Source organism: Diaphorina citri, unplaced genomic scaffold (genome assembly GCF_000475195.1).
Source record: "Diaphorina citri unplaced genomic scaffold, Diaci psyllid genome assembly version 1.1 scaffold579, whole genome shotgun sequence".
NCBI lineage: Eukaryota > Metazoa > Arthropoda > Insecta > Hemiptera > Psyllidae > Diaphorina > Diaphorina citri.
Genome location: NW_007378013.1, coordinates 148,393 through 175,631, shown reverse-complemented (window position 1 = coordinate 175,631; position 27,239 = coordinate 148,393). Strand labels below are relative to the sequence as shown.

At 39.8% G+C, this 27,239-nt stretch overlaps 1 protein-coding gene and 2 pseudogenes across 4 annotated transcripts in view; all 3 read left to right on the top strand.

Annotated features, from left to right (window-relative positions):
- The first annotated feature begins 1,153 nt into the window (after positions 1-1,153).
- LOC103510283 (NADH dehydrogenase (ubiquinone) complex I, assembly factor 6 homolog) overlaps positions 1,154-27,239 on the top strand; it is a 50,745-nt gene continuing 24,659 nt past the window's right edge. For 2 of the 4 annotated variants that reach the window (XM_017444513.2, XM_008474935.3), the window contains exons 1-2: positions 1,157-1,318; positions 2,169-2,357. In XM_017444513.2, coding sequence (XP_017300002.1) covers positions 1,235-1,318; positions 2,169-2,354 — 270 coding nt within the window. In that variant the 5' untranslated portion in view covers positions 1,157-1,234 and the 3' untranslated portion in view covers positions 2,355-2,357. Of the gene's footprint in view, positions 1,319-2,168; positions 2,358-8,836; positions 8,941-27,239 lie in introns of those variants that run through there. The other 2 variants (XM_026824371.1, XM_017444512.2) reach the window with 2 other exon arrangements.
- LOC113467897 lies at positions 7,333-7,489 on the top strand (annotated as a pseudogene).
- LOC113467896 lies at positions 10,586-10,742 on the top strand (annotated as a pseudogene).

The window sequence follows — 27,239 nt, the reverse complement described above, 5'->3', positions numbered from 1 at the left end:
CTAAGAGTTCAGCAGTAAATACAGAACAGATAGGGTTAAGCGAGAAGGAAAAATATTCGTCTCCAACAGAGAAGGCACTTCACTGCAGTAGAAAATAAAAAACTCAATCAAAATTCAAATTTTCGCGGTATCTCGAAATTTTGTTTACTTTTAGGGTCGTTCACACGATACGCATTTCTCTTCCGTAATAAATTTGGCGGCTCAGGTAAAACAAAAATGTTGCGAACCGAGACCGAAGTAGTCACAACCGGAAAATGGTCTAGATCTCTAGATCGTTATCATTATCACAGGCCACGATTGAGAGGTTGGTATCTGAATGAGAGACCATCATCTCGGAGATTCTAGGCACAGATCACTGGCTACACAGGTCCACTTTACTTTTTTTTTGTACTACCTATGTAGTAGGTAGGTACTAGGTACCTACTTATTTTTCCAAGCCAAATTAATAGAGAGGGTAGGGTGTACACAAATGTGTACGCCCGGCATCTACCACTACTATTCAAAAAAGAGCGTCCGGTCTGTAGAGGCTAGAGCGTTATCATTATCACAGGCCACTTACGTTAAGAGATTGAGAGTGCTCTTAACCACTCAGCCACAGAGGTGGGCTACTACTATCAAACGTCTTAAAAAAGAAATTTACAGCATTGCACTTTAAAAGATAACAACTTCAATAAAATGGGATACCTAAGACGATTGAGAGGTTGGTATCTGAATGAGAGACCATCATCTCGGAGATTCTAGGCACAGATCACTGGCTACACAGGTCCACTCTACCTTTTTTTTTTGTACTACCTCTACTTATTTTTCATTTTTCCAAGCCAATTAAAGCAAGTGTCAATAAAGCTAAATAGGACGATTGAGAGGTTGGTATCTGAATGAGAGACCATCATCTCGGAGATTCTAGGCACAGATCACTGGCTACACAGGTCCACTCTACCTTGTTTTTTTTTTTACTAGGTACCTATGTAGTAGGTAGGTACTAGGTACCTACTTATTTTTCATTGTTCCAAGCCAATTAAGATTGAGAGTGCTCTTAACCACTCAGCCACAGAGGTGGGCTACTACTATCAAACGTCTTAAAAAAGAAATTTACAGCATTGCACTTTGAAAGATAACAACTTCAATAAAATGGGATACCTATACCCTCCGTGGCCAAAACTTTGAAATGACTCTGTGATTCAACAAGTACTTTCAGAGATAATTTCACCATTTGTGTTCCTAGGTGTCTCAGGAGATGCTAATTCGTCAGGATACAAGCAAACCAACTCGAGATGCTGTATTTGAGATAGCTAGTGCTGCCAAGATACATTTGGATAAGGTATGCAAGTAGGCAAGTATACTAGTGATCCAGTGAACTTTAGACCTCAATTTAATGTATTTATTCGATGGGTTATACAACCCAGTTAGTTATATAATATCGAAGTGCATCAAATAAACACACAAAAACATAGATACATAAAAAAGGAGAAGAAATAAATTAATAAGAAAAATGGCTAGTACGCCAAACTCCAGTACCTATAGTTAGCCTGATTGTTAGCGCGTCTGCCTTGTAAGCGCTAGGTCGCGGGTTCGATTCCCGCCCGGGGTCCAGGGTGGATTTTGTCATGAAAGGATAAGGTTCGTTCTAGGAACGGCTGACTTTCTCCTATCCTGTCTTTCTTCTCTCTTCGATTTCGGGATGATAAGACCCTAGCAGTTACAGTTCCCTCTATCAAACATAAAAAAAGCATTCTAATAAAATTATCTATTTCTCATTAGTTTTCCCTCTATCAAACCTCTTCAAAAAAGCAGCAACGGCTGACTTTCTCCTATCCTGTCTTTCTTCTCTCTTCGATTTCGGGATGATAAGACCCTAGCAGTTACAGTTCCCTCTATCAAACAAAAAAAGCATTCTAATAAAATTATCTATTTCTCATTAGTTTTCCCTCTATCAAACCTCTTCAAAAAAGCAGCGTCTTCTCTCTTCGATTTCGGGATGATAAGACCCTAGCAGTTACAGTTCCCTCTATCAAACATAAAAAAAGCATTCTAATAAAATTATCCATTTCTCACTAGTTTTCTCTCTATCAAACCTCTTCAAAAAAGTAGCATTCTAATAAAATTTCATCTATTTCTCATTCGTTCTAAAGTACTCTACTTTTCTTCTGCTTGCCATTTCCCCCCCTCAGGCCCGGTCCATCAAAGATAAAATTCCTCCCCACGTCCTCCCCCTCTGTCTTCCCTCCATCCCTGTTCAGTGCTATTTGGAAAGACTGAGGCGCGCAGATTTCAACCTCTTCCATCCTCAGCTCAAACTACAGGACGGGTTCCTGCCATCCAAACTGTGGTGGAACAGACTGAGGAAAACTTACTGATAGGTAAGTGGAAATGTTAGCTAGATAAAAAAAAAAGAAAAAAAAAAAAATCGCAACATTGCTTATAAGTGCCAGCCACTCACGCTCAGAATGTCGTGTGTGGCGGGAAAAGCTTCAGACCGCGGTCTGTCACATGGTCTGAAAGATCTAGGTCTCAACATTCCGACTGTCCATCAAACGGAAGACGACCACATTTTCAATATAAGGAACGTTGAAATCTAAAATAGAGCAACTAGAAAACCAAATATGTAGAAGTTAACAACACGAGCTTTTTGTTGTTACCAAAAAAGTTTAGTACATTTACATTTAGTAGTTTGTTGCGTGGCCAAACAGCTACTTATAATCTGTAAAAAGGAGACACTAAAAAGTTAAGAAAGATGCAAAATTGTGAAAGCAAAAAGAGGAGAGAGATCGATCTTACAAGAAATGAGTTTTGGTGATACATGCGGATTATTCATTTCAATTTCAATGCGTTTTAAACTGATATCCTTTTCCAGTGGCCAAAACACGAATAGGGTATCTTGTCTCTGCTGATAGGCTCATGACTCTTTCGTGGTAGTCATTGTGTGGGTCTCTTTACCGTTCAGCATTTGTAGGTCTTGATGTTTTAAGATTTAAGGGATGAAATTCAAACAGAATTCAGTCAATTGACTTTGTATTGTACTGGATGTGTGTGGTCATGGTAAATAGTATGATGATTGATGAATATAATGTCTATGGCGATTTATGTAATTTTCACATTAGCTCGGTTTACAGTGCAGGGTTTATACGCGATCTGGAAAACATGGAAAGTCATGGAATCTGAAAATTGGTGTTGAAGTGTAGAAGGTCTTAGGACAGTGTTTTTCCAGAAGTATACATGTTCCTTTTTGTACTCACCTATTTTTGATTTGAAATCCTTTGCCATCTTTATAGCCCTCTGATGGTGAGGAAGAAAATTACTTTGGAGCATTTCTTCTTAAGTCCTTTCTCTTTTCTAAAATCCTCTGTAATCTTGCAATTCTCCAGATTTCTCACCCAGGACACGGATAACATTAAGGATCCGACATGTATGTCTTGTCACGTACATGGTGCATATGGTCTGGTGTAGGTTACATGCAGATTTCCCTATATCTTGACTTGTCACGTAACTGCATTGCACTCTTGCAGTGGATTTGTATTGCACTCTTGAAGCAATTACCATTGAGTGCTGAGAAATGGATCATCAGATGCTCAAATACATTACCTCATTCCACTGCATTACAAGTAGATGGTCAGTGGTGAGGGTTGTATTGTACTGGATGTGTGTGGTCATGGTAAATAGTATGATGATTGATGAATATAATGTCTATGGCGATTTATGTAATTTTCACATGAGCTCGGTTTACAGTGCAGGGTTTATACGCGATCTGGAAAACATTGAAAGTCATGGAATCTGAAAATCGGCCAAAAAGTCATGGAAAATCGTGAAAATTTAAAGAAAACCTGGAAAAGTCATGGAATTCCATTCCGGGAAAAGTGTATAAACCCTGCAGTGGCATTAGCTGATGTGTATTTTCCTTTCGGGAAACTGACAACTGAAAGATTGACCACTGCTCCATTCAGTTTCTGTTCTTAGGACAGTGTTTTTCCAGAAGTATACATGTTCCTTTTTGTACGCACCTATTTTTGATTTAAAATCTTTTGCCTACACTAAAAAGTAAAGAAAGATGCAAAATTGTGAAAGCAAGAAGAGGAGAAAGATCGATCTTGCAAGAAATGAGTGGTGATACTGTGGATAGTATTCAATTCAATTTCAAGGCGTTTTAAACCGATATCCTTTTCCAGTGGCCAAAATACGAATGGGGTATCTTGTCTCTGCTGATAGGCTCATGACTTTCGTGGTAGTCATTACAGATTTCTCACCCAGGACACGGATAGCATTAAGGATCCGACATGTATGTCTTGTCACGTACATGGTGCATATGGTCTGGTGTAGGTTTTTGCCATCTTTATAGCCCTCTGATGGTGAGGAAGAAAATTACTTTGGAGCATTTCTTCTTAAGTCCTTTCTCTTTTCTAAAATCCTCTCTAATCTTGCAATTCTCCAGATTTCTCACCCAGGACACGGATAGCATTAAGGATCCGACATGTATGTCTTGTCACGTACATGGTGCATATGGTCTGGTGTAGGTTACATGCAGATTTCCCTATATCTTGACTTGTCACGTAACTGCATTGCACTCTTGCAGTGGATTTGGATTGCACTCTTGAAGCAATTACCATTGAGTGCAGCATTTGTTTACATAACACCATTGGCAGATGAGTTTCTTTCTCCATTCACTTATATGAGACTTTCAACGAATACTCACGGGACTTTAGCAAACCTAAACGAATATAGGATGTACCTACAGCTGTACAATGAGTGTACCGAACTTGAGATTTACAGGGTGTTTCACATTTTGTATCACCCTAACGACTCTCCTTCCTCGCCTTTCCAGTGTTCAGACGGGGTCGGCGTTTTTCGTCAGCCTCTCAATGATCCCTGGGGTGATTGCTTTGGGCCGACATTTAGTTTTGGCTACAAAAAATTTACGGATGCCCTTCGCACTCAACCTTTGCTATTTCTTTAGCAAGGGAAAATTACTAATCATAATCACTTTGTATCTCTGTTTTCACTATTCACTATACCTCTGAACTTTGCGCAGCGGCGATATCGTATCCAATGAGATTTATTCGAGGTGTAGACGCGCTACCCACCGAGCTAACTAGGCTTGCTTAAAAATATCTATTATACCTAGATAATTTAGACATAGATATTCGTACTCGTGAAATTTGTAGCCAAAATCAAATGTCAGCTCAAAGCAATCCCCCTAGTTAGGGCTGATTGAGACGCTGACGAAAAACGCCGACCCCGTCTGTACACGGGAAAAAGCGAAGAAAAAGAATAAGAATCTAGATATAGATATTCTATTAATTGATGTGCCTACTTATCGCTACAAGGTGATAATTGATGCGGTGAGTCGATTGTTAGTACGGCAAGACACGGGGAGGTTCCAGTTGACTGGTTTGCATGACCTTGTCCCGGGTTCGATGCCCCATCTTGTCCTTCTCCGTCACTGTCAAGGAATATGACAAAACAAAAATATACCGAGTGTACTGAAAGTCAAAATGGGATTCTTAAGCTAAAGACAGACTACGCTGACGTGCCATGGGATGACGCAGTATGACGAGGGCGTCCAGTTGACTGGTTTGCATGACCTTGTCCCGGGTTCGATGCCCCATCTTGTCCTTCTCCGTCACTGTCAAGGAATATGACAAAACAAATATATACCGAGTGTGCTAAAAGCCAAAATTGGATTCTTAAGCTAAAGACAGACTACGCTGACGTGCCATGGGATGACGCAGTGTGACGAGGGCTGACGTGTGGGACCACGTGTGAAAACGAAATCTAGACAAAGGATTCGGACGATCATCAACAGATTGCTCTGACGCGGTAATGCGTGGGATTATACCGTCTAGCGTATCTTACGCCTTACCATGCCATCTAATACGCGTCAGGCCCAAGTCAAAAGATTTGGACGTGTGAAGAGCACGGAAAGGACTTTATCCTGGATAAAGTGTACCGGTTGTACATTTGATCCAATGTAAAGTAAAACGGAACAAGCTAGACGTATGGTGACGGAACGTATCCGTGATTATTCCTTGATGGATACGGAACATATCCGTGACGGATAAGCCTGCGTGGACCTTAATAACTCTTTTCTCTAGACACCCTGTAACAAGATACTATCTATACTAGGTGCTTATGACATGATACTATAAGCCGATGTCTTATTGCATTATAAACACACATATCAGCATGATGTATATCCTCATGATTATTGGCATGCAAAACTAATGTTTGTGATGTGATAACAATTCGTACGGTCATCGGTCATTTATACTCAAGGGAACATGGGGCAAAATGGCGCTCTCAGTGCTCCTGAGGTCCTAACGAAATAGCTCACCCCTAAAGGGGATTTAGCTAAAAACTGCCCCATGTTCACTGTACGACACCATTACCTTTTTCAAGATCCTTAACTCCCAAATAGATACCCCTGACTTATTAGGCAAAATCAACATCAGTGCTCCCGGTAGATATTCTCGTCATACCTTACCTTTCTATACACCTCATGCTCGCTATAACTATCTAATAAACTCTCCCCTTAACCGGTTCCAAAGACTTGCCAACGAGCTTTCTGAAGATCTTGATCTTTTCTGTTGTTCTGTTCCTGAGATAAAATCACATTTCCTCCATGAGTACTTCCATTCTAACTAGATTTCCCCTTCTTTCTCCTTTTTTTTTCTTTTTTTTTAACTCAGATATATATTTTTAAGTTGATATTTTTGCAATTTTATCTCATTTGTTTACATAACACCATTGGCAGATGAGTTTCTTTCTCCATTCACTTATATGAGACTTTCAACGAATACTCACGGGACTTTAGCATACCTAAACGAATATAGGATGTACCTACAGCTGTACAATGAGTGTACCGAACTTGAGATTTACAGGGTGTTTCACACTAACGACTCTTCGTCCTCGCCTTTCCAGTGTTCAGACGGGGTCGGCGTTTTTCGTCAGCCTCTCAATGATCCCTGGGGTGATTGCTTTGGGCTGACATTTAGTTTTGGCTACAAAAAATTTACGGATGCCCTTTGCACTCAACCTTTGCTATTTCTTTAGCAAGGGAAAATCATTAATCATAATCACTTTGTATCTCTGTTTTCACTATCCACTATATAATATCTCTAGTAGCGCGGTCAAACTTTCTTGACTTAGCGGAGCGGAGCGCTACCGCGCTCCTTACGTTTTTCGTCAGCCTCTCAATGATCCCTGGGGTGATTGCTTTGGGCTGACATTTAGTTTTGGCTACAAAAAATTTACGGATGCCCTTCGCACTCAACCGCTATTTCTTTAGCAAGGGAAAATCACTAATCATAATCACTTTGTATCTCTGTTTTCACTATACCTCTGAACTTTGCGCAGCGGCGATATCGTATCCAATGAGATTTATTCGAGGTGCGATTATTGCTAGTTGAAACTATACCTCTGAAATTACAGTAATGGAGAAATTTGAAACTCCGATTCTATGAGACCCCCCTGTAGTTTCCAGAAACAGGCTGCTAGCAGATATGACTATCAAAGATATGTTATCAGCATAACAACATCCTCTATCTTGCATACCACGATACCAACCGCACTTTCTAATATAAATCTGCCTTGTTCCTTGGTTCTTACCTAGGATACTTTACCGAGTAGACTCATCTTCAATTCAAATTGAACTTGTCCGTTTTACAGGGTACCTGTTTTAGAGGCTCCTCATGGTCCTTTAAAGACAACTAAAAACAGGCATTCAAAGTTTGAAGTTTAAATTGAATGAATGGTTGCCTGCTTTAATAGGATGAGATTTGTTGGGGAATTGACACAATCCATAAAATTTCAAAGGCTACTCCTTTGGCTTTCCCGAAGAACCCCGAAATTTTCGGGGGGAAAAATGCTCTTACGCAGCTCCTTTGTTCAAAGGTAACGTTATCAGACTAAAAGGTGGTAAGGTGAAGGTGGACTGCCAGATTATTTTTGATCTCCGTTCCTGTTAGATTAGAAACCCCAACAATACCTACTTGTAGAGCTTTTTCCCGCATCCTCTTTGTCAGAACTATGCATAGATGTGTAGCTCATACCTCATATTTGTTTCTTGGGGTGAGGTAGAGGTTTTATCCTTGTAAAAAATAGTTGTCTATGTCCTGTCTGATGTTTGTGTCCCAAATTGTGTTATCAGAGTCAAAGAACGGTGTCATCATAGACCCAAACTAGTTGTCTGTGTAGATATTTGAGTGCAGCTTTGACTAGTGTAGCTTTGATTGATTCGACGTGCTAGGAAACAGTTAGTCTTGAGATTGGCCTGTATGACCACAAGTAGTAGGTTTAGCTGTTTAGCATCCTCTCAAGACTCAAGGTCTGGAATGTTGTCGGCTCGAGGCTACTCAGGTCTGTCGGACATAATTGAGTTCCAATACCTAACCTGCGACCCAGCACCAAGATGATTTTACCAATCGGACTCTAAAGTTGTATAGACAAGTGTGACCTATCATAAATTTGTTTCTTGGGTGAGATAGAGGTTTTATCCTTGTAAAAAATAGTTGTCTATGTCCTGTCTGATGTTTGTGTCCCAAATTGTGTTATCAGAGTCAAAGAACGGTATCATCATAGACCTAAACTAGTTGTCTGTGGAACTAAACTAGTGTTGTTCTTCAGATGGAACCTCAGTGGTATAGTGGTTAGCGCGGTGGACTTCGGATCAGGAGGTTGGTGGTTCGAGTCCAAGTCTAGTCATAAAATTTAGCGTAGTGCATTAAGGAGGGAACGACATTTGTGACAAGCATTTATGCTTAACACAATTAAAAATTCCTATTCATCAGATGGGCGAGAAAAGACACAATACAAAAGTATTCTCGCACACTTACCTACTTCCTTTTAGGTGCTGTGACTGCTGCAGATCAATCAGAAAATTCTGGTACTGCATTTAACACATTCCATTCAAACTTCAGATGAGTAGTTCCAGTTTAGGTACCTACAAATTCTTTCCATACCTATGATTTAATTTGATAAGCTCTATCTTGAAAGTGAAAATTTCAATAAACAGGTTTTTCCTCTAATAAGAGCAGTCGTAATTTTCATAGATCCAGCTGTAATTATGACCAATATTAATCCGATATTTTGCACACAATAGCCAATATTAAGAATTACATTACGTGCTTTGCATAGTTGCATAATTCAGAAGCAGTAGGAAACATGACACTGTGGTAGTAATATGTATTGGTGTATCAAAATTAACCCCCAGGTTTACGTACATTCTCATTATGCCTTTTTATGTGGCGTTTTCTATGCTTCTGCAGTCGCGCAGAATGTTGCAATGCCCATTGGACGTCCATTGTCTATCTCTGCAAAATTAGAAAATATTTCTTCCACGTTTAAAGAAGGCTAAAAAATTTCAAGCCTAGGCAAATTCTGGAGAATGTCTCTATCTCTCATCTTTCGCATTAGACATTTGTTTACATAACACCATTGGCAGATGAATTTCTTTCTCCATTCACTTATATGAGACTTTCAACGAATACTCACGGGACTTTAGCAAATCTAAACGAATATAGGATGTACCTACAGCTGTACAATGAGTGTACCGAACTTGAGATTTACAGGGTGTTTCACACTAACGACTCTTCGCATTGAGTGCAGCTTTGATTGATTCGACGTGCTAGGAAACAGTTAGTCTTGAGATTGGCCTGTATGACCACAAGTATTAGGTTTAGCTGTTTAGTATCCTCTCAAGACTCAAGGTCTGGAATGCTGTCGGCTCGAGGCTACTCAGGTCTGTCTGGTCGGACATAATTGAGTTCCAATACCTAACCTGCGACCCAGCACCAAGATGATTTTACCAATCCCCTACACCCCGGACCATAAATTGGGTATAAACTTTCAAGTTGAACTGATTATGAGATCTGATGGATTGGTTTTTATTTTAGCTTAGGCATTAGCGAATCAGAAATGAATCTAGGTAATCAAGGGTTACACTCAGATTGTAGCAAACATGACACTGTGGTAGTAATATATATTGGTGTATCAAAATTAACCCCCAGTTTTACGTACATTCTCATCATGCCTTTTTATTTGGCCTTTTTCTATGCTTCTGCAGTCGCGCAGCCGCAGAATGTTGCAATGCCCATTGGACGGCCATTATCTATCTCTAAAAAATTAGAAAATATTTCTTCCACGTTTAAAGAAGGCTAAAAAATTTCAAGCCTAGGCAAATTCTGGAGAATGTCTCTATTTCTCATCTTATGCATTAGACATTTGTTTACATAACACCATTGGCAGATGAGTTTCTTTCTCCATTCACTTATATGAGACTTTCAACGAATACTCACGGGACTTTAGCAAATCTAAACGAATATAGGATGTACCTACAGCTGTACAATGAGTGTACCGAACTTGAGATTTACAGGGTGTTTCACACTAACGACTCTTCGTCCTCGCCTTTCCAGTGTTCAGACGGGGTCGGCGTTTTTCGTCAGCCTCTCAATGATCCCTGGGGTGATTGCTTTGGGCTGACATTTAGTTTTGGCTACAAAAAATTTACGGATGCCCTTCGCACTCAACCGCTATTTCTTTAGCAAGGGAAAATCACTAATCATAATCACTTTGTATCTCTGTTTTCACTATACCTCTGAACTTTGCGCAGCGGCGATATCGTATCCAATGAGATTTATTCGAGGTGCGATTATTGCTAGTTGAAACTATACCTCTGAAATTACAGTAATGGAGAAATTTGAAACTCCGATTCTATGAGACCCCCCTGTAGTTTCCAGAAACAGGCTGCTAGCAGATATGACTATCAAAGATATGTTATCAGCATAACAACATCCTCTATCTTGCATACCACGATACCAACCGCACTTTCTAATATAAATCTGCCTTGTTCCTTGGTTCTTACCTAGGATACTTTACCGAGTAGACTCATCTTCAATTCAAATTGAACTTGTCCGTTTTACAGGGTACCTGTTTTAGAGGCTCCTCATGGTCCTTTAAAGACAACTAAAAACAGGCATTCAAAGTTTGAAGTTAAAGTTAAATGTCTGCTTTAATAGGATGATATTTCTTGGGGAATTGACACAATCCATAAAATTTCAAAGGCTACTCCTTTGGCTTTCCCGAAGAACCCCGAAATTTTCGGGGGGAAAAATGCTCTTACGCAGCTCCTTTGTTCAAAGGTAACGTTATCAGACTAAAAGGTGGTAAGGTGAAGGTGGACTGCCAGATTATTTTTGATCTCCGTTCCTGTTAGATTAGAAACCCCAACAATACCTACTTGTAGAGCTTTTTCCCGCATCCTCTTTGTCAGAACTATGCATAGATGTGTAGCTCATACCTCATATATAGCATCTTGAATGATGTTGCTGTACCTGCCAATCCACTTGTTGGATAATTATGCCCAGTATCTACTCAGCTACTCCTATACTCCTCAATTATACAAGACTGCAGTAAATACAATAGCGGAAACAAAGCTGCATGACCAATTTAATGACTTTGTAGATAAAATTGACGACGTCTACCGCACAGCAGAAGCAGAGATTAATAGAGAATTCAGAGAAGTTTCAAAAGTAAGAAGCATCCAACATGTGTATGTTATGTTGGAGATCTTTAGTTACTTATAAGCTGTAACAAATTTTAGGTTGGGTGGCAGAGCTCACGAAAAGGTTAGCTGGAGGAGTCTCTTGGTTTCTTTCTTAAGGTGTGTCCACACATCCGTCGTTCGATGTCAACTGAAATCGTTCACACTGCCTCGACAACATATGTAGATTCACCTCGTTGATCGCGGGCGTCGACTATGTGTGGACACAGCTTTAGAGTTTATGATTACTTCATACCCTATATGTGCTGCTGTCCTCTAATAGCCAAGTTATTCCGACCAAACGTATATCTATTGAAAAACTTAACGTTTTAACTCCATGATCCGTGTGTGAAGAGTCAGTGCAAGCTCAAGCTCAGATGTAAACGACCTCTCTATGACAATCTTCACAAAAATGTCATGTCTGCTAATTGTAAAGCATATAATAATCGGTATTATACCGAGCACAAGAGTTAAGGTCAATGGTAAGGCACAGACAATAGCTGAATAGCCTGGTCTCCGCCTGAGGCCGATACATAACTGTTAGTCTCAAGCAGGACAATTATCACACAGGTGTGACAAGACAACACGGTCCTGACGTTTTAGGATTTGGTATCCTCCATGAAAAGAGTGATAAAAAGACAAGAGGGAATCAGTACTGTAGCAAAGCTCACGCAGATCCAGGCTGATTCCCAAATGGGACATGGTTTTTAGTTGGTACAAATCTACAAAGCCAACGTAACCTTATTTACCACAAGGTGATCTTAAAAAGATGGGAAGATTTTCCACCTCTACGATATAAAGAAAAGGATTTGTTATCCTTGGTGTTGGTGCCCACAGTATTCATCTGCCCAGTTCATCAGTGGATATCAAGATAGAATCAAAACTCTGTCAGTTACTGGCAAGATCTATGTTGAACAAGGCTTGTGGCAGAGTCCCCAATTGATTACCTGAATCCCATTCTATTTCAAAACCTCCTACATTTGTTTCCCATTTCTTGGGTCTCTTAGATGGTCTGACACACCTAAGACTCTGGATTTTCCATCACACACGCTCAGACAAACAGACCCAGATCTGTGAGACCGCGGATTGTCAGACGGTCAGAGCGTGAGAGGTGGGCACTACGTTCTTTCCATGTAGCTCTGAAATTCAGGTCAACTGAACATTTCTGTAAAACTTTACACGATGCTGGCTGCTGGCTTAGTTGAAAGTACGTAATCATCAGAGCTTTCAACATCAAGGTTAAAACCACCCAGGTAGATAGAACTTGGCGCACCACTGTGTACTCGGATATAGACGGATACTGAGGTGCCTTATTTGCATAACTGTTATAGTAGTTCATAGTAATAATAGAGCTTTTACTATCTAGTAATGAACCCTATGAATATGAGGAATACCTATGTTGTTATCCAGTTATGAACCCCAATAAGAGGAACATGTTTATCAAGAGGAGAGGGGAAGTATGATCTCGTAACTTGATAGGTTTCAATAAGTCATGAAGGTGGGGGAGTAGGGTATATTGACTAGTCGTTATGTGTCTACCTATAGGGTATTTTACATTTCTGGAGTCCATCAAGGGTGTTTTTTAAGAGGTTAAATGTTTGATAGAGGGAACTGTAATGGCTAAGGTTTTATCATCCCGAAATCGGAGAAAGAAGGAAGACAGGATAGGAGGAAAGCCAGCCGTTCCGAGAACGAACATTATCCGATCAGGATAAAATCCGCCCCAGGCGGGAACCGAAGCTGCGGCCTGGCGCTTACAAGGCAGACACGCTACCAACCAAGCTAACCAGGCTGGCAGGGTGTTTTAAAACCCCCCGATCCTTCCAACACCGAATGTTGTATTTTTCAGAAAGAGTAGTTTAGGTAGTGATAGGGGGCACTTGATTTACTATTTCCCTAACAACGTTTTAAGTGAGGCTTACGTTAGATTTTGGTGGTTGGCAAAATGTATGAGTTGGCGCGTTGTCTTACCGTTGGCCAACAAATCCCCAACCATGTAACCATTTCCCAACGATGTGATGGGCCAACCATACTCTCAACTAAGAGAATCCTACGATTTCCCAACCATCAAAGTTGTTAGGGTCACTGGGCACCAGCTCGATGACTCATATAGAGAGGAAGGAAGGAATGGGGTATCCTATATGAACCTTTTACTATTACTCTAACTCTCTGACAGACTGGGTAAAAGAGTTACCAGGATAAAGAAAAAGAAAGAAAAAATCCATTATTACTGAAACTAATAAGCAACTTACTACACGACAACCACTCTGAAAACTTACATGTGATTTCGCACACATGCAAAATGGTTATCATTTCACAAATTTTGTGAACAATCTCACCGGTGTAATTTCATGGCCTGAGAACCTGGAGATAGAGGCCTAGGCCTAGTGAGAACCATGTTCAGAGATCTGCGATACCTACAACTTTAATCTGGGTATCTACATCTGGTAATTGCCTCATCTTGTCTTCAATTCTTCATGAGCTGTCTTGTTTGACAAACGAAATGTCTTTAATTTTTCCCTGACTAGAAATACGAGAATCCTACTACTGCAGTTCCTTTCATAAATATTAAAAAATGTCCTTGGGCCCTGTTTCCAGAAGGCACAGTTCGGCCGTTATTCCGAACCAAAGTTCCACTATTGAGGGCTATACGGGGAAAAAGCTCAAAAGGAATGAGCGCTTCTCACAACTTAACCTTTAGCCACAGGTCGCTCAAATTTTGCAGAGAGCTTCGATATTTCATGATGATCAAAAGTGTCCGCGGGTGGGACCTCGAGATCATAGCTATGGTTGCGGTCCATGGAATAATTAGATATACAGAGTGACTTCATCATCGAGGACTGGAAGCTGGAAGTCAACAAATAAGAAGATTATTTACTGTAACACCCTGTGAAAGAACAGAAGTACATAGTCTAGATACTAGATACGTTTATTCATGTTCAAGCTCGGGCAGTGGGCAAAATATTACTGAGGGCGCTAAAAAACAGAATTAATAGACATTTTTCTCTGAGGATTTCAAATTTGCTGCCGAATATTTATGACACTACACGGCTTCAGGTAATTATTTCGGGATTATTTCAGGTACAGGATTTTTTTTTTTAGTTATTTTGACAGCACATTCACCCGGTATGACTACACTGAATATGGAACACCCTGTATACGCGTCTAATGGTATTACTCTGATGGTCAGAACGAAATAACCGGAACTTTTATACCGGATGTTATGCAGGGGATACCTCACTTACCAGTGCTACCTAGAACCAGTAACCAGAGGTAGGATGTAGGATTATAGGAGACACCTATCTACCATTACCTCGGGCTACCTAGCAGAGGGATTTTCAACTTCCATGTGTATGCGGGCCACATGCTACATTGGCAGGTACTCTGCGGGCCTCATTGGCCACATACCATTACAGGAGAGCTGGCCCATATCCAGGATTTTCGCGAGGGGATGGGTGATGGATGCTCCATTTTCGGAGTCCACCCCATAGTAAAAGAGCAAAAATCTAGCCCGATGGGGCCCACCCTAAAAGCTTCGCGGGCCACAAAAATGGTCTGGTGGGCCACTGACCGCTAGTTGGAAATCGCTGACCTAGCAGCTTACCTAGTATCTACTAGAATTATCATAGGACCACTGAACTAGTCCAAAGGTAGAAACAAAATGCCCTCACGTCACGTGAACTCATGTGACATCATGGGGAGTCATGTCACGTCAAGAAAATGTGGTTCAAAATAATCACACCTACGGCGTGAGTACCGCCAGTGTGGCTATCGTGAGGGAACGAAATCACCTAATATATTATGGGAGAGAAATTGGAACCACATTTCTCTGACGGACATGACACTCCATGATGTCAAATGAGCTCACTGACTTGAGTGCCGTGTATCAAATTTCTACCTTAATTGTTGTATTAGGTACCAAATATCTATTTTCTTCTTGAAGGTCCAATTTCCAATATGGATTTTGGAAGTTCCTCTGCCTCTTTTACCACAAATATTGCCCTGATGTGTACTTCTATTTCTGGCGTTGGTTCGGTCTAGATTACGAGCTTCTCACTTCTGGTTATTACCCCCACGGTATGTGCTCGTATACCATGTATCAAATTTCTACCTTAATTCTTTTACCAAATATCTATTTTCTTCTTGAAGGTCCAATTTCCAATATGGATTTTGGAAGTTTCTCTGCCTCTTTTACCACAAATATTGCCCTGATGTGTACTTCTATTTCTGACGTTGGTTCGGTCTAGATTACGAGCTTCTCACTTCTGGTTATTACCCCCACGGTATGTGCTCGTATTTCATTAGACGTGGTACTTATGGTAACGTGTCTGAATAATTATGTAAATTTCGCAATGTTTTGGTACTGAATTGGTACAGAACTAACGTGTGTTTTTGTACGGAGGATGATGTTAGTGCTGTCTTTGTCCTCTTCAGACCTGTTGCTCTGGTTTCAGGCCTTCTCTTGTTAGTGTTAGGCCTTCTGGGGAAATCGTAAAGCTTGGCTCATTGTTTGGAAATGGTTACATGGTTAGGGAACTGTTGGCCAACGGTAAGGCAGGGGGCCAACCCATACATTTTGTCAACCACCAAAATATAGTTAAAATATAACTCAAGGCCAACAATTACCCACCTAGAATGTTGTTAGGGAGGGATGCTGCACATCTCCAGATTCTCCAGATCTGAAGAGGTCCATGCCGGTATATTCTGCATGGTTATTATTAGTTTGGCCGGAGATATATTTACTGTATGAGTAACATCATCCGTAATATCACTATATACTTTACCGAGGTTCAGGTACATTCGTCAGGGAAGGTGATCAAGAGGGCTTTGAAGACAGAGGACCCGTCCTTAGAAAGTCATGGCATGAAATACACCGTCATGGAATGCCCAAGATCATTTAAAGACTATTTTGTTCGTGAAATAATTGAGGGGGAAGAAAGAGATCCATCATAGTTTTGTCAAAAATTCGAGGGCTCTATCTATCAACCTTTTGAGCCTTTTGGTGTTGAGCCTCTTGAGGTGATTTTTGATAGGGTTAGGTACTTTTGGACCATTTATTAAAAAAATCCTTATAACATCTGAATAATTATGTAAATTTCGCAATGTTTTGGTACTGAATTGGTACAGAACTAACGTGTGTTTTTGTACGGAGGATGATGTTGGTGCTGTCTTTGTCCTCTTCAGACCTGTTGGCCTGGTTTCAGGCCTTCTCTTGTTTGTTTTAGGCCTTCTGGGGAAATCGTAAAGCTTGGCTCATTGTTTGCAAATGGTTACATGGTTGGGGAACTGTTGGCCAACGGTAGGGCGCCAACCCATACATTTTGTCAACCACCAAAATATAGATAAAATATAACTCAAGGCCAACAATTACCCACCTAGAATGTTGTTAGGGAGGGATGTTGCACATCTCCAAATTCTCCAGATCTGAAGAGGTCCATGCCGGTATATTCTGCATGGTTATTATTAGTTTGGCCGGAGATATATTTACTGTATGAGTAATATCATCCGTAATATCACTAAACAACTTCACCGAGGTTCAGGTACATTCGTCAGGGAAGGTGATCAAGAGGGCTTTGAAGACAGAGGACCCGTCCTTAGAAAGTCATGGCATGAAATACACCGTCATGGAATGCCCAAGATCATTTAAAGACTATTTTGTTCGTGAAATACTTGAGGGGGAAGAAAGAAATCCATCATAGTTTTGTCAAAAATTCGAGGGCTCTATCTATCAACCTTTTGAGCCTTTTGGTGTTAAGCCTCTTGAGGTGATTTTTGATAAGGTTAGGTACTTTTGGACCATTTATTAAAAAAATCCTTCTAACTCAGAAAACACCAGTAGGAGCTAGTTCACACAATACATGTCCCCCTAATTTTTTCCCTAAAGGGCTCTATCTATCAACCTTTTGAGCCTTTTGGTGTTAAGCCTCTTGAGGTGATTTTTGATAAGGTTAGGTACTTTTGGACCATTTATAAAAAATCCTTCTAACTCAGAAATCACCAGTAGGAGCTAGTTCACACAATACATGTCCCCCTAATTTTTTCCCTAACTGCTTGGCCTGCTTCAAGTTACGCTCAGTGCTTGTTACCTCAGACTGTATAATGACTCTAATAACAATATAATTATTCTCTATGAAAATTCTTTCAGCCTTGTTTTATGTTTTTACGAAATCGAAACAAAAAACACGGTGAATAATCTCACCGTTTTTGTTTGAAGAAGCTGTTGCATCAAAGATTTCTTTAGTTCTTCATAATCCATGAAGAATGAAGAGTACAATGAAGATCATGAACAGTGTGTTATTAGCATGATGCAATTCAGGGGGGTGTTGAAGACTTACACGTCTCGATTATCAAGATTTGAAATGCTGGTATTTAAGGAAAAGAAAGAAAATTATTGTGTAAGCTTCTTCTAAGTTTCAATGCATACTGTTCATGGTAATCTTCACCATGCAGGATCTTCTTTGTATTTTAAAATTTGAGCACGTTTTTCCATGGAAGACAGGAAGCAATAATATCGGGAAGACTGATGAGTTTTGTAGTTTATCAATGAAGATCATGAACAGTGTGTTATTAGCATGATGCAATTCAGGGGGGTGTTGAAGACTTACACGTCTCGATTATCAAGATTTGAAGTGCTGGTATTTAAGGAAAAGAAAGAAAATTATTGTGTAAGCTTCTTCAAAGTTTCAATGCATACTGTTCATTGTAATCTTCACCATGCAGGATCTTCTTTGTATTTTAAAATTTGAGCACGTTTTTTCCATGGAAGACAGGAAGCAATAATGTCGGGAAGACTGATGAGTTTTGTAGTTTATCTTCAAAAGCCCCATTAACTTGGTTAAGAGTCGATGCTCTTACGCAGTTCCTTTGTTCAAAGGTAACGTTATCAGACTAAAAGGTGGTAAGGTGAAGGTGGACTGCCAGATTATTTTTGATCTTGGGTCCTGTTAGATTAGAAACCCCAACACTACCTACCTGTAGAGCTTTTTCCCCCGCATCCTCTTTGTCAGAACTATGCATAGATATGTAGCTCATACCTCATAGATAGCATCTTGAATGATGTTGCTGTACCTGCCAATCCACTTGTTGGATAATTATGCCCAGTATCTACTCAGCTACTCCTATACTCCTCAATTATACAAGACTGCAGTAAATACAATAGCGGAAACAAAGCTGCATGACCAATTTAATGACTTTGTATATAAAATTGACGACCTCTACCGCACAGCAGAAGCAGAGATTAATAGAGAATTCAGAGAAGTTTCAAAAGTAAGAAGCATTCAACATGTGTATATTAGCTGTAACAAATTTTAGGTTGGGTGGCAGAGCTCACGAAAAGGTTAGCTCAGCTACTCCTATACTCCTCAATTATACAAGACTGCAGTAAATACAATAGCGGAAACAAAGCTGCATGACCAATTTAATGACTTTGTAGATAAAATTGACGACGTCTACCGCACAGCAGAAGCAGAGATTAATAGAGAATTCAGAGAAGTTTCAAAAGTAAGAAGCATCCAACATGTGTATGTTATGTTGGAGATCTTTAGTTACTTATAAGCTGTAACAAATTTTAGGTTGGGTGGCAGAGCTCACGAAAAGGTTAGCCGGAGGAGTCTCTTGGTTTCTTTCTTAAGGTGTGTCCACACATCCGTCGTTCGATGTCAACTGAAATCGTTCACACTGCCTCGACAACATATGTAGATTCACCTCGTTGATCGCGGGCGTCGACTATGTGTGGACACAGCTTTACAGTTTATGATTACTTCATACCTCATATGTGCTGCTGTCCTCTAATAGCCAAGTTATTCCGACCAAACGTATATCTATTGAAAAACTATCATTTCACAAATTTTGTGAACAATCTCACCGGTGTAATTTCATGGCCTGAGAACCTGGAGATAGAGGCCTAGGCCTAGTGAGAACCTTGTTCAGAGATCTGCGATACCTACAACTTTAATCTGGGTATCTACATCTGGTAATTGCCCTCATCTTGTCTTCAATTCTTCATGAGCTGTCTTGTTAGACAAACGAAAGGTCTCTAATTTTTCCCTGACTAGAAATACGAGAATCCTACTACTGCAGTTCCTTTCATAAATATTAAAAAATGTCCTTGGGCCCTTTCCAGAAGGCACAGTTCGGCCGTTATTCCGAACCAAAGTTCCACTATTGAGGGCTATACAGGGAAAAAGCTCAAAATGAACTAGCGCTTCTCACAACTTTACCTTTAGCCACAGGTCGCTCAAATTTTGCAGAGAGCTTCGATATTTTATGATGATCAAAAGTGTCCGCGGGTCGAACCTCCAGAAATGTACGGTTCGGCCGCTGTTTTATGCTAAATCTTTGAAAAGCTTGTAAAGCATATAATAATCGGTATTATACCGAGCACAAGAGTTAAGGTCAATGGTAAGGCACAGACAATAGCTGAATAGCCTGGTCTGCGCCTGAGGCCGATACATAACTGTTAGTCTCAATCAGGACAATTATCACACAGGTGTGACAAGACAACACGGTCCTGAAGTTTTAGGATTTGGTATCCTCCATGAAAGGAGTGATTAAAAGACAAGTCAAAAAGAGTTCATAATTCTCAGGCCTTTACATTTATGTATAAAGGCCTGAGAAACGACTTTCTTGTAACCCATATTTTCTTATGTCCTATTTAGTCGTTTTTGCTTTAAACCCCTCAATTATTTTAAGTTAACAATCAATAATCATAATACTAATTTACTAATGTTATCAATCAATAGATACCTAATTGTCTGAGAGAACAGTTTGTGACCTATTTAGTCGTTTTTGCTTTAAACCCCTCAATTATTTTAAGTTAACAATCAATAATCATAATACTAATTTACTAATGTTATCAGTCAATAGATACCTAATTGTCTGAGAGAACAGTTTTGTATGTTCCTTTATTGGGAGCCAAGTGATCTGGAGAAGACAATGGCAAATAGAAATGAACCCAGAACAGCAGTACTGGAATGTTAATCTACTGTTATCGGGCTTGATTCATTAGGTTAATTACCTGATAAACGGGCTAGAAATGGTTGGACATAAAAAAAAAAATACTTATTGGGAGCCAAGTGATCTGGAGAAGACAATGGCAAATAGAAATGAACCCAGAACAGCAGTACTGGAATGTTAATCTACTGTTATCAGGCTTGATTAATTAGGTTAATTACCTACCTGATAAACGGGCTAGAAATGGTTGTACATAAAAAATACAATTGTCTTTGTTCTTTGATTTAATTAAAATTATTCCAACTTTCATTGTAGGAACGCAGATCCAGGCTGATTCCCAAATGGGACATGGTTTTTAGTTGGTACAAATCTACAAAGCCAACGTAACCTTATTTACCACAAGGTTATCTTAAAAAGATAGGAAGATTTTCCACCTCTACGATATAAAGAAAAGGATTTCGTATCCTTGGTGTTGGTGCCCACAGTATTCATCTGCCCAGTTCATCAGTGGATATCAAGATAGAATCAAAATTCTGTCAGTTATGTGCGGTGGTATTTGACTGCGGGAGACTTTGTTTAGACTGCGGGATTAAAGGGACTTTTCAGTCTCATTCTGGCAGTATTAAAAGGGTGGTTATTATGTTCTATTCTATTTGACGCGTGCATTTTTTTAACTTTAGTGTGAATAATTGTGTTCAAAACACTGGCAAGATCTATGTTGAACAAGGCTTGTGGCAGAGTCCCCAATTGATTACCTGAATCCCATTCTATTTCAAAACCTCCTACATTTTTTTCCCCATTTCTAGACGGTCTGACACACCTAGGACTCTGGATTTTCCATCACACACGCTCAGACAGCTACCTAGAACCAGTAACCAGAGGTAGGATGTAGGATTATAGGAGACACCTATCTACCATTACCTCGGGCTACCTAGCAGAGGGATTTTCAACTTCCATGTGTATGCGGGCCACATGCTACATTGGCAGGTACTCTGCGGGCCTCATTGGCCACATACCATTACAGGAGAGCTGGCCCATATCCAGGATTTTCGCGAGGGGATGGGTGATGGATGCTCCATTTTCGGAGTCCACCCCATAGTAAAAGAGCAAAAATCTAGCCCGATGGGGCCCACCCTAAAAGCTTCGCGGGCCACAAAAATGGTCTGGTGGGCCACTGACCGCTAGTTGGAAATCGCTGACCTAGCAGCTTACCTAGTATCTACTAGAATTATCATAGGACCACTGAACTAGTCCAAAGGTAGAAACAAAATGCCCTCACGTCACGTGAACTCATGTGACATCATGGGGAGTCATGTCACGTCAAGAAAATGTGGTTCAAAATAATCACACCTACGGCGTGAGTACCGCCAGTGTGGCTATCGTGAGGGAACGAAATCACCTAATATGTTATGGGAGAGAAATTGGAACCACATTTCTCTGACGGACATGACACTCCATGATGTCAAATGAGCTCACGTGACTCGAGTGCCATGTATTACCTCGGGCTACCTAGCAGAGGGATTTCCAACTTCCATGTGTATGCGGGCCACATGCTACATTGGCAGGTACTCCGCGGGCCACATTGGCCACATACCATTACAGGAGAGCAGGCTCATATCCAGGATTTTCGCGAGGGGATGGGTGTTGGATGCTCCATTTTCGGAGTCCACCCCATAGTAAAAGAGCAAAAATCAAGCCCGATGGGGCCCACGCCCACCCTAAAAGCTTCGCGGGCCACAAAAATGGTGTGGTGGGCCACCGACCGCTAGTTGGAAATCCCTGACCTAGCAGCTTACCTAGTATCTACTAGAATTATCATAGGACCACTGAACTAGTCCAAAGGTAGAAACAAAATGCCCTCACGTCACGTGAACTCATGTGACATCATGGGGAGTCATGTGATTATGTCACGTCAGGAAAATGTGGTTCAAAATAATCACACCTACGGCGTGAGTACCGCCAGTGTGGCTATCGTGAGGGAACGAAATCACCTAATATATTATGGGAGAGAAATTGGAACCACATTTCTCGGACGGACATGACACTCCATGATGTCAAATGAGCTCACGTGACTTGAGTGCCGTGTATCAAATTTCTACCTTAATTCTTGTACCAAATATCTATTTTCTTCTTGAAGGTCCAATTTCCAATATGTATTTTGGAAGTTCCTCTGCCTCTTTTACTTCTATTTCTGGCGTTGGTTCGGTCTAGATTACGAGCTTCTCACTTCTGGTTATTAACCCCACGGTATGTGCTCGTATATCATTAGACGTGGTACTTATGAGACTGAAAACTCATTAACGCCTTCCTACTATGTAAATTGCAAAGCATTTACAATATTTACATTGGTATATATCTGAATATTTACATATCTGATTTGACAAGCTTTCATCCTACAAGCAAACACCTACCAATCCTCACAACACATAACAGGACTGAAAACTCATTAACGCCTTCCTACTATGTAAATTGCAAAGCATTTACAATATTTACATTGGTATATATCTGAATATTTAGATATCTGATTTGACAAGCTTTCATCCTACAAGCAAACACCTACCAATCCTCACAACACCCTCATCTGTGTGTGTTGGTTCTGTACGAATGGGTTTCTCATTAAAATCCAAATCGGGCCTGGCGTTTGATGTGAGGCGAAACCCAAACATATACTTATGCAAATTTTACAATATTTGAATCCCATAAAGTTCAGCAGAAACACAATCCAATCAGAGAATTCAGAGATAATATTGAAATAGATTAGTTTCCAAGTGGTTTCCTGTTTCCTTTGTTCGATGTGAGAATTTGATGAATTTGTTGAAAAATCCTCTTTTTTTTTCTTTCTTTTTTTTGGGTCTGGCAGTCTCTGGTGGTCCTAATGGTCCAAACCAGAATTAGGGCTTCAATCTCAAATAATACTTTTTAGTTGTAGTTTCTAAATTTTCTCACAATTTTTTTCCATTCTCGAATAGGCTTGGATGTAATAGAGTGTATAGCTTTAAATTCTTTAAAGTATTGCGAAAGCAGTTTCGATGTGTGTTTGTTTTTTTTTTTTTTTTTTTTTTTTTTTTTTTTTCATAAAAAAGTAAAAAATTCTTCGTGTTCTTGCGTACCTACTTTGTACTTCTAGGGGTACAAGTATGTGATGAAGTTTCATCTTGATGAGTTGTACGTGATACTCTGTTGACCACTGAAGTTGTGACATACTCTGACATATCCATATCACAAAATAGAAATACCTCGATGTACAGTATATTTTGGTTTAGTTTTGATTTGGTTAAACTCTAGAATCAGGAATGTGATCCTATCTCCGAATCTCAATACTTGATTAAACGCAGAATACTTTTTCTGACCTTTCAAAAGTGGAGAACTTTTATGGTGAATTTAATGTTCATTCAGATCTAGTGGTTTCTTTTGTTCGAGGTGAGAATTTGATGAATTTGCTGTTGAATCCTTTTTTTTTTTTATTTTGTCTGGCATTCTCCGGTGGTCCTAATGATCAAAACCAGAAATTGGGCTTCGATATCATATTATCCTTTTCGGTTTTCGCCTGTACGCTTCGTACAAAAGGGAACTTTCATGTTTTTGTCCTAAAAAAGTCAAAAATTCTTCGTGTTCCAATATGTGTAGGTACTTTTAGGAGTACAGGTATGTGAGGAAGTTTCATCTTGATGAGTTGTACGTGATACTCTGTTGACCACTGAAGTTGTGACATACTCTGACATATCACAAAATAGAAATACCTTGATATACAATATATTTGGTTTAGTTTTGATTTGGTTGAGCTCTAGAATCAGGAATATGATTCTATCTCAAAATCTCAATACTTGATTAAACGCAGAATACTTCTTTGACCTTTTAAAAGAGGAGAATTTTTATGATGAATTTAATGTTCATTCAGATCTAGTGGTTTTTGCGGTTCTTGGTATCATTTAAAAACTTCAACACTTTTAAGAGTAGAAGACGGAGGGAAACTTGATAGGTATGCTATCAAACATCAAACAATGGAATGGCCACGTCAACCAAATGAACATGGATAACCGATAACTTGGTAGGTATTAATAATGAAGATAACTTTCTGATGACAAATACAATGAAAGTCAGACGAACGAATGGTTAAATGGACTGACATTTGATATAAGTATCTTCAGATATCAACTGTCCATGCCGGTATATTCTGCATGGTTATTATTAGTTTGGCCGGAGATATATTTACTGTATGAGTAACATCATCCGTAATATCACTATATACTTTACCGAGGTTCAGGTACATTCGTCAGGGAAGGTGATCAAGAGGGCTTTGAAGACAGAGGACCATCATTTCACAAATTTTGTGAACAATCTCACCGGTGTAATTTCATGGCCTGAGAACCTGGAGATAGAGGCCTAGGCCTAGTGAGAACCATGTTCAGAGATCTGCGATACCTACAACTTTAATCTGGGTATCTACATCTGGTAATTGCCTCATCTTGTCTTCAATTCTTCATGAGCTGTCTTGTTTGACAAACGAAATGTCTTTCCAGGCCTAGGCCTAGTGAGAACCATGTTCAGAGATCTGCGATACCTACAACTTTAATCTGGGTATCTACATCTGGTAATTGCCCTCTTCTTGTCTTCATGGGCTGTCTTGTTAGACAAACGAAAGGTCTCTAATTTTTCCCTGACTACTTTCATAAATATTAAAAAATGTCCTTGGGCCCTGTTTCCAGAAGGCACAGTTCGGCCGTTATTCCGGACCAAAGTTCCACTATTTAGGGCTATACAGAGAAAAAGCTCAAAGGAACTAGCGCTTCTCACAACTTTACCTTTAGCCACAGGTCGCTCAAATTTTGCAGATAGCTTCCATATTTTATGATGATCAAAAGTGTCCGCGGGTGGGACCTCGAGAAATGTACGGTTCGGCCGCTGTTTTATGCCAAATCTTTGAAAAAGGTCAAAAAGAGTTCATAATTCTCAGGCCTTTACAGTTATGTATAAAGGCCTGAGAAACGACCTTAATGTAACCCATATTTTCTTATGACCTATTTAGTCGTTTTTGCGTTAAACCCCTCAATTATTTTAAGTTAACAATCAATAATCATAATACTAATTTACTAATGTTATCAATCAATAGATACCTAATTGTCTGAGAGAACAGTTTGGTATGTTCCTTTATTGGGAGCCAAGTGATCTGGAGAAGACAATGGCAAATAGAAATGAACCCAGAACAGCAGTACTGGAATGTTAATCTACTGTTATCAGGCTTGATTAATTAGGTTAATTACCTACCTGATAAACGGGCTAGAAATGGTTGTACATAAAAAATACAATTGTCTTTGTTCTTTGATTTAATTAAAATTATTCCAACTTTCATTGTAGGATTGTTGGTGTGCATTTCTTTCTTCTTGGTTCAGAAATAAGGTTGGTAAAAGGCTAAAATGAGAGAGAAAAAGAAATACAATCGTATTGGGATGCCAAAGAATTAAAGAAGTTCCTTTAGAGTTAGAGATATGTTACAAGCTTACAAGCTCCCAACATCTTCAAATTAATTCGATCATGTTTTTTTTTTTTTTACCTATCCTAACTGTTTTAATGATTCAATTTCAATACTGGAGTGCTCAATCAAGGTGTGCGTAGTATTGTGTTTTAATTGAGAGATGGATTCGGGCTTTACCTGGGACCTGACTCACCTGACGTATGTTATTATAGGCTACACAAACGCGTAGAAGGTGTGATAGGGACTCGTCCGATCCCCCCCTCCCCTATTCCCCGCCGGCGATGCGTAGCCGTTGTGTACCTTTGTTCAAAAGGGGTTTGTCTATTGATTTAAGTCTCCATTAGTTGTTAGTTGTGAAACCGTTTGATATTGCCTGAAATCTTTTTGATGTCTTCCTGTAGGCTTTAGAAAAAGACAGTATTTGTCGAACTAAATCTCACATAGGTTTGGGTACAAATCAATTCTGTTAAACAAAGGATTTATTCCTACATTTCTAATACGTGACAAAAGCTGGGTTTCGCCTCTTTCTATTCTGATAGGTAGGGAGTAGGCACCAAATGAAATTATCTGACACATAAGAAGCTCAGGAAAAGAATGATAACTATTTAACTAATATGCCAGACCTCGGACCCGGCTTATACGAGGGAATTATGATAACTCCCGTACGGTAAATATTAATAACTTGAAGTTCATTTGGAATCCGACCTTCCTGTGTACGAGTATTTTGTGAGATTACTCATTTCAGCATCCAATATGTTGAGACTGGAGAGTTGGAATTGAAAACACGCATAGGCCCATGGAAACTTCTTGTATCTTGGACTGCATCAGTTCCATTAACGCTCAACATGATTTCAAACCGCTCATTTCAGCATCCAATATGTTGAGACTGGAGAGTTGGAATTGAAAACACGCATAGGCCCCATGGAAACTTCTTGTATCTTGGACTGTATCAGTTCCATTAACGCTCAACATGATTTCAAACCAAGATTAAATGTTCGGGAACAGATGTGTGGGAAGCTGTCGTGAAACATACGAGGGTAACTTGATGCATGCGAACATTACGTATGGGATGAAGGCAGTACACGAGTAAAATCTGCATTCAAAAAGCAACCAGGAGTTTAGGCCGGATGTGTGGGAAGCTGTCGTGAAACATACGAGGGTAACTTGATGCATGCGAACATTACGTATGGGATGAAGGCAGTACACGAGTAAAAACTGCATTCAAAAAGCAACCAGGAGTTTAGGCCAGTGATGCTTTTTCCACCTCAACTTTCATCCCATAAGACT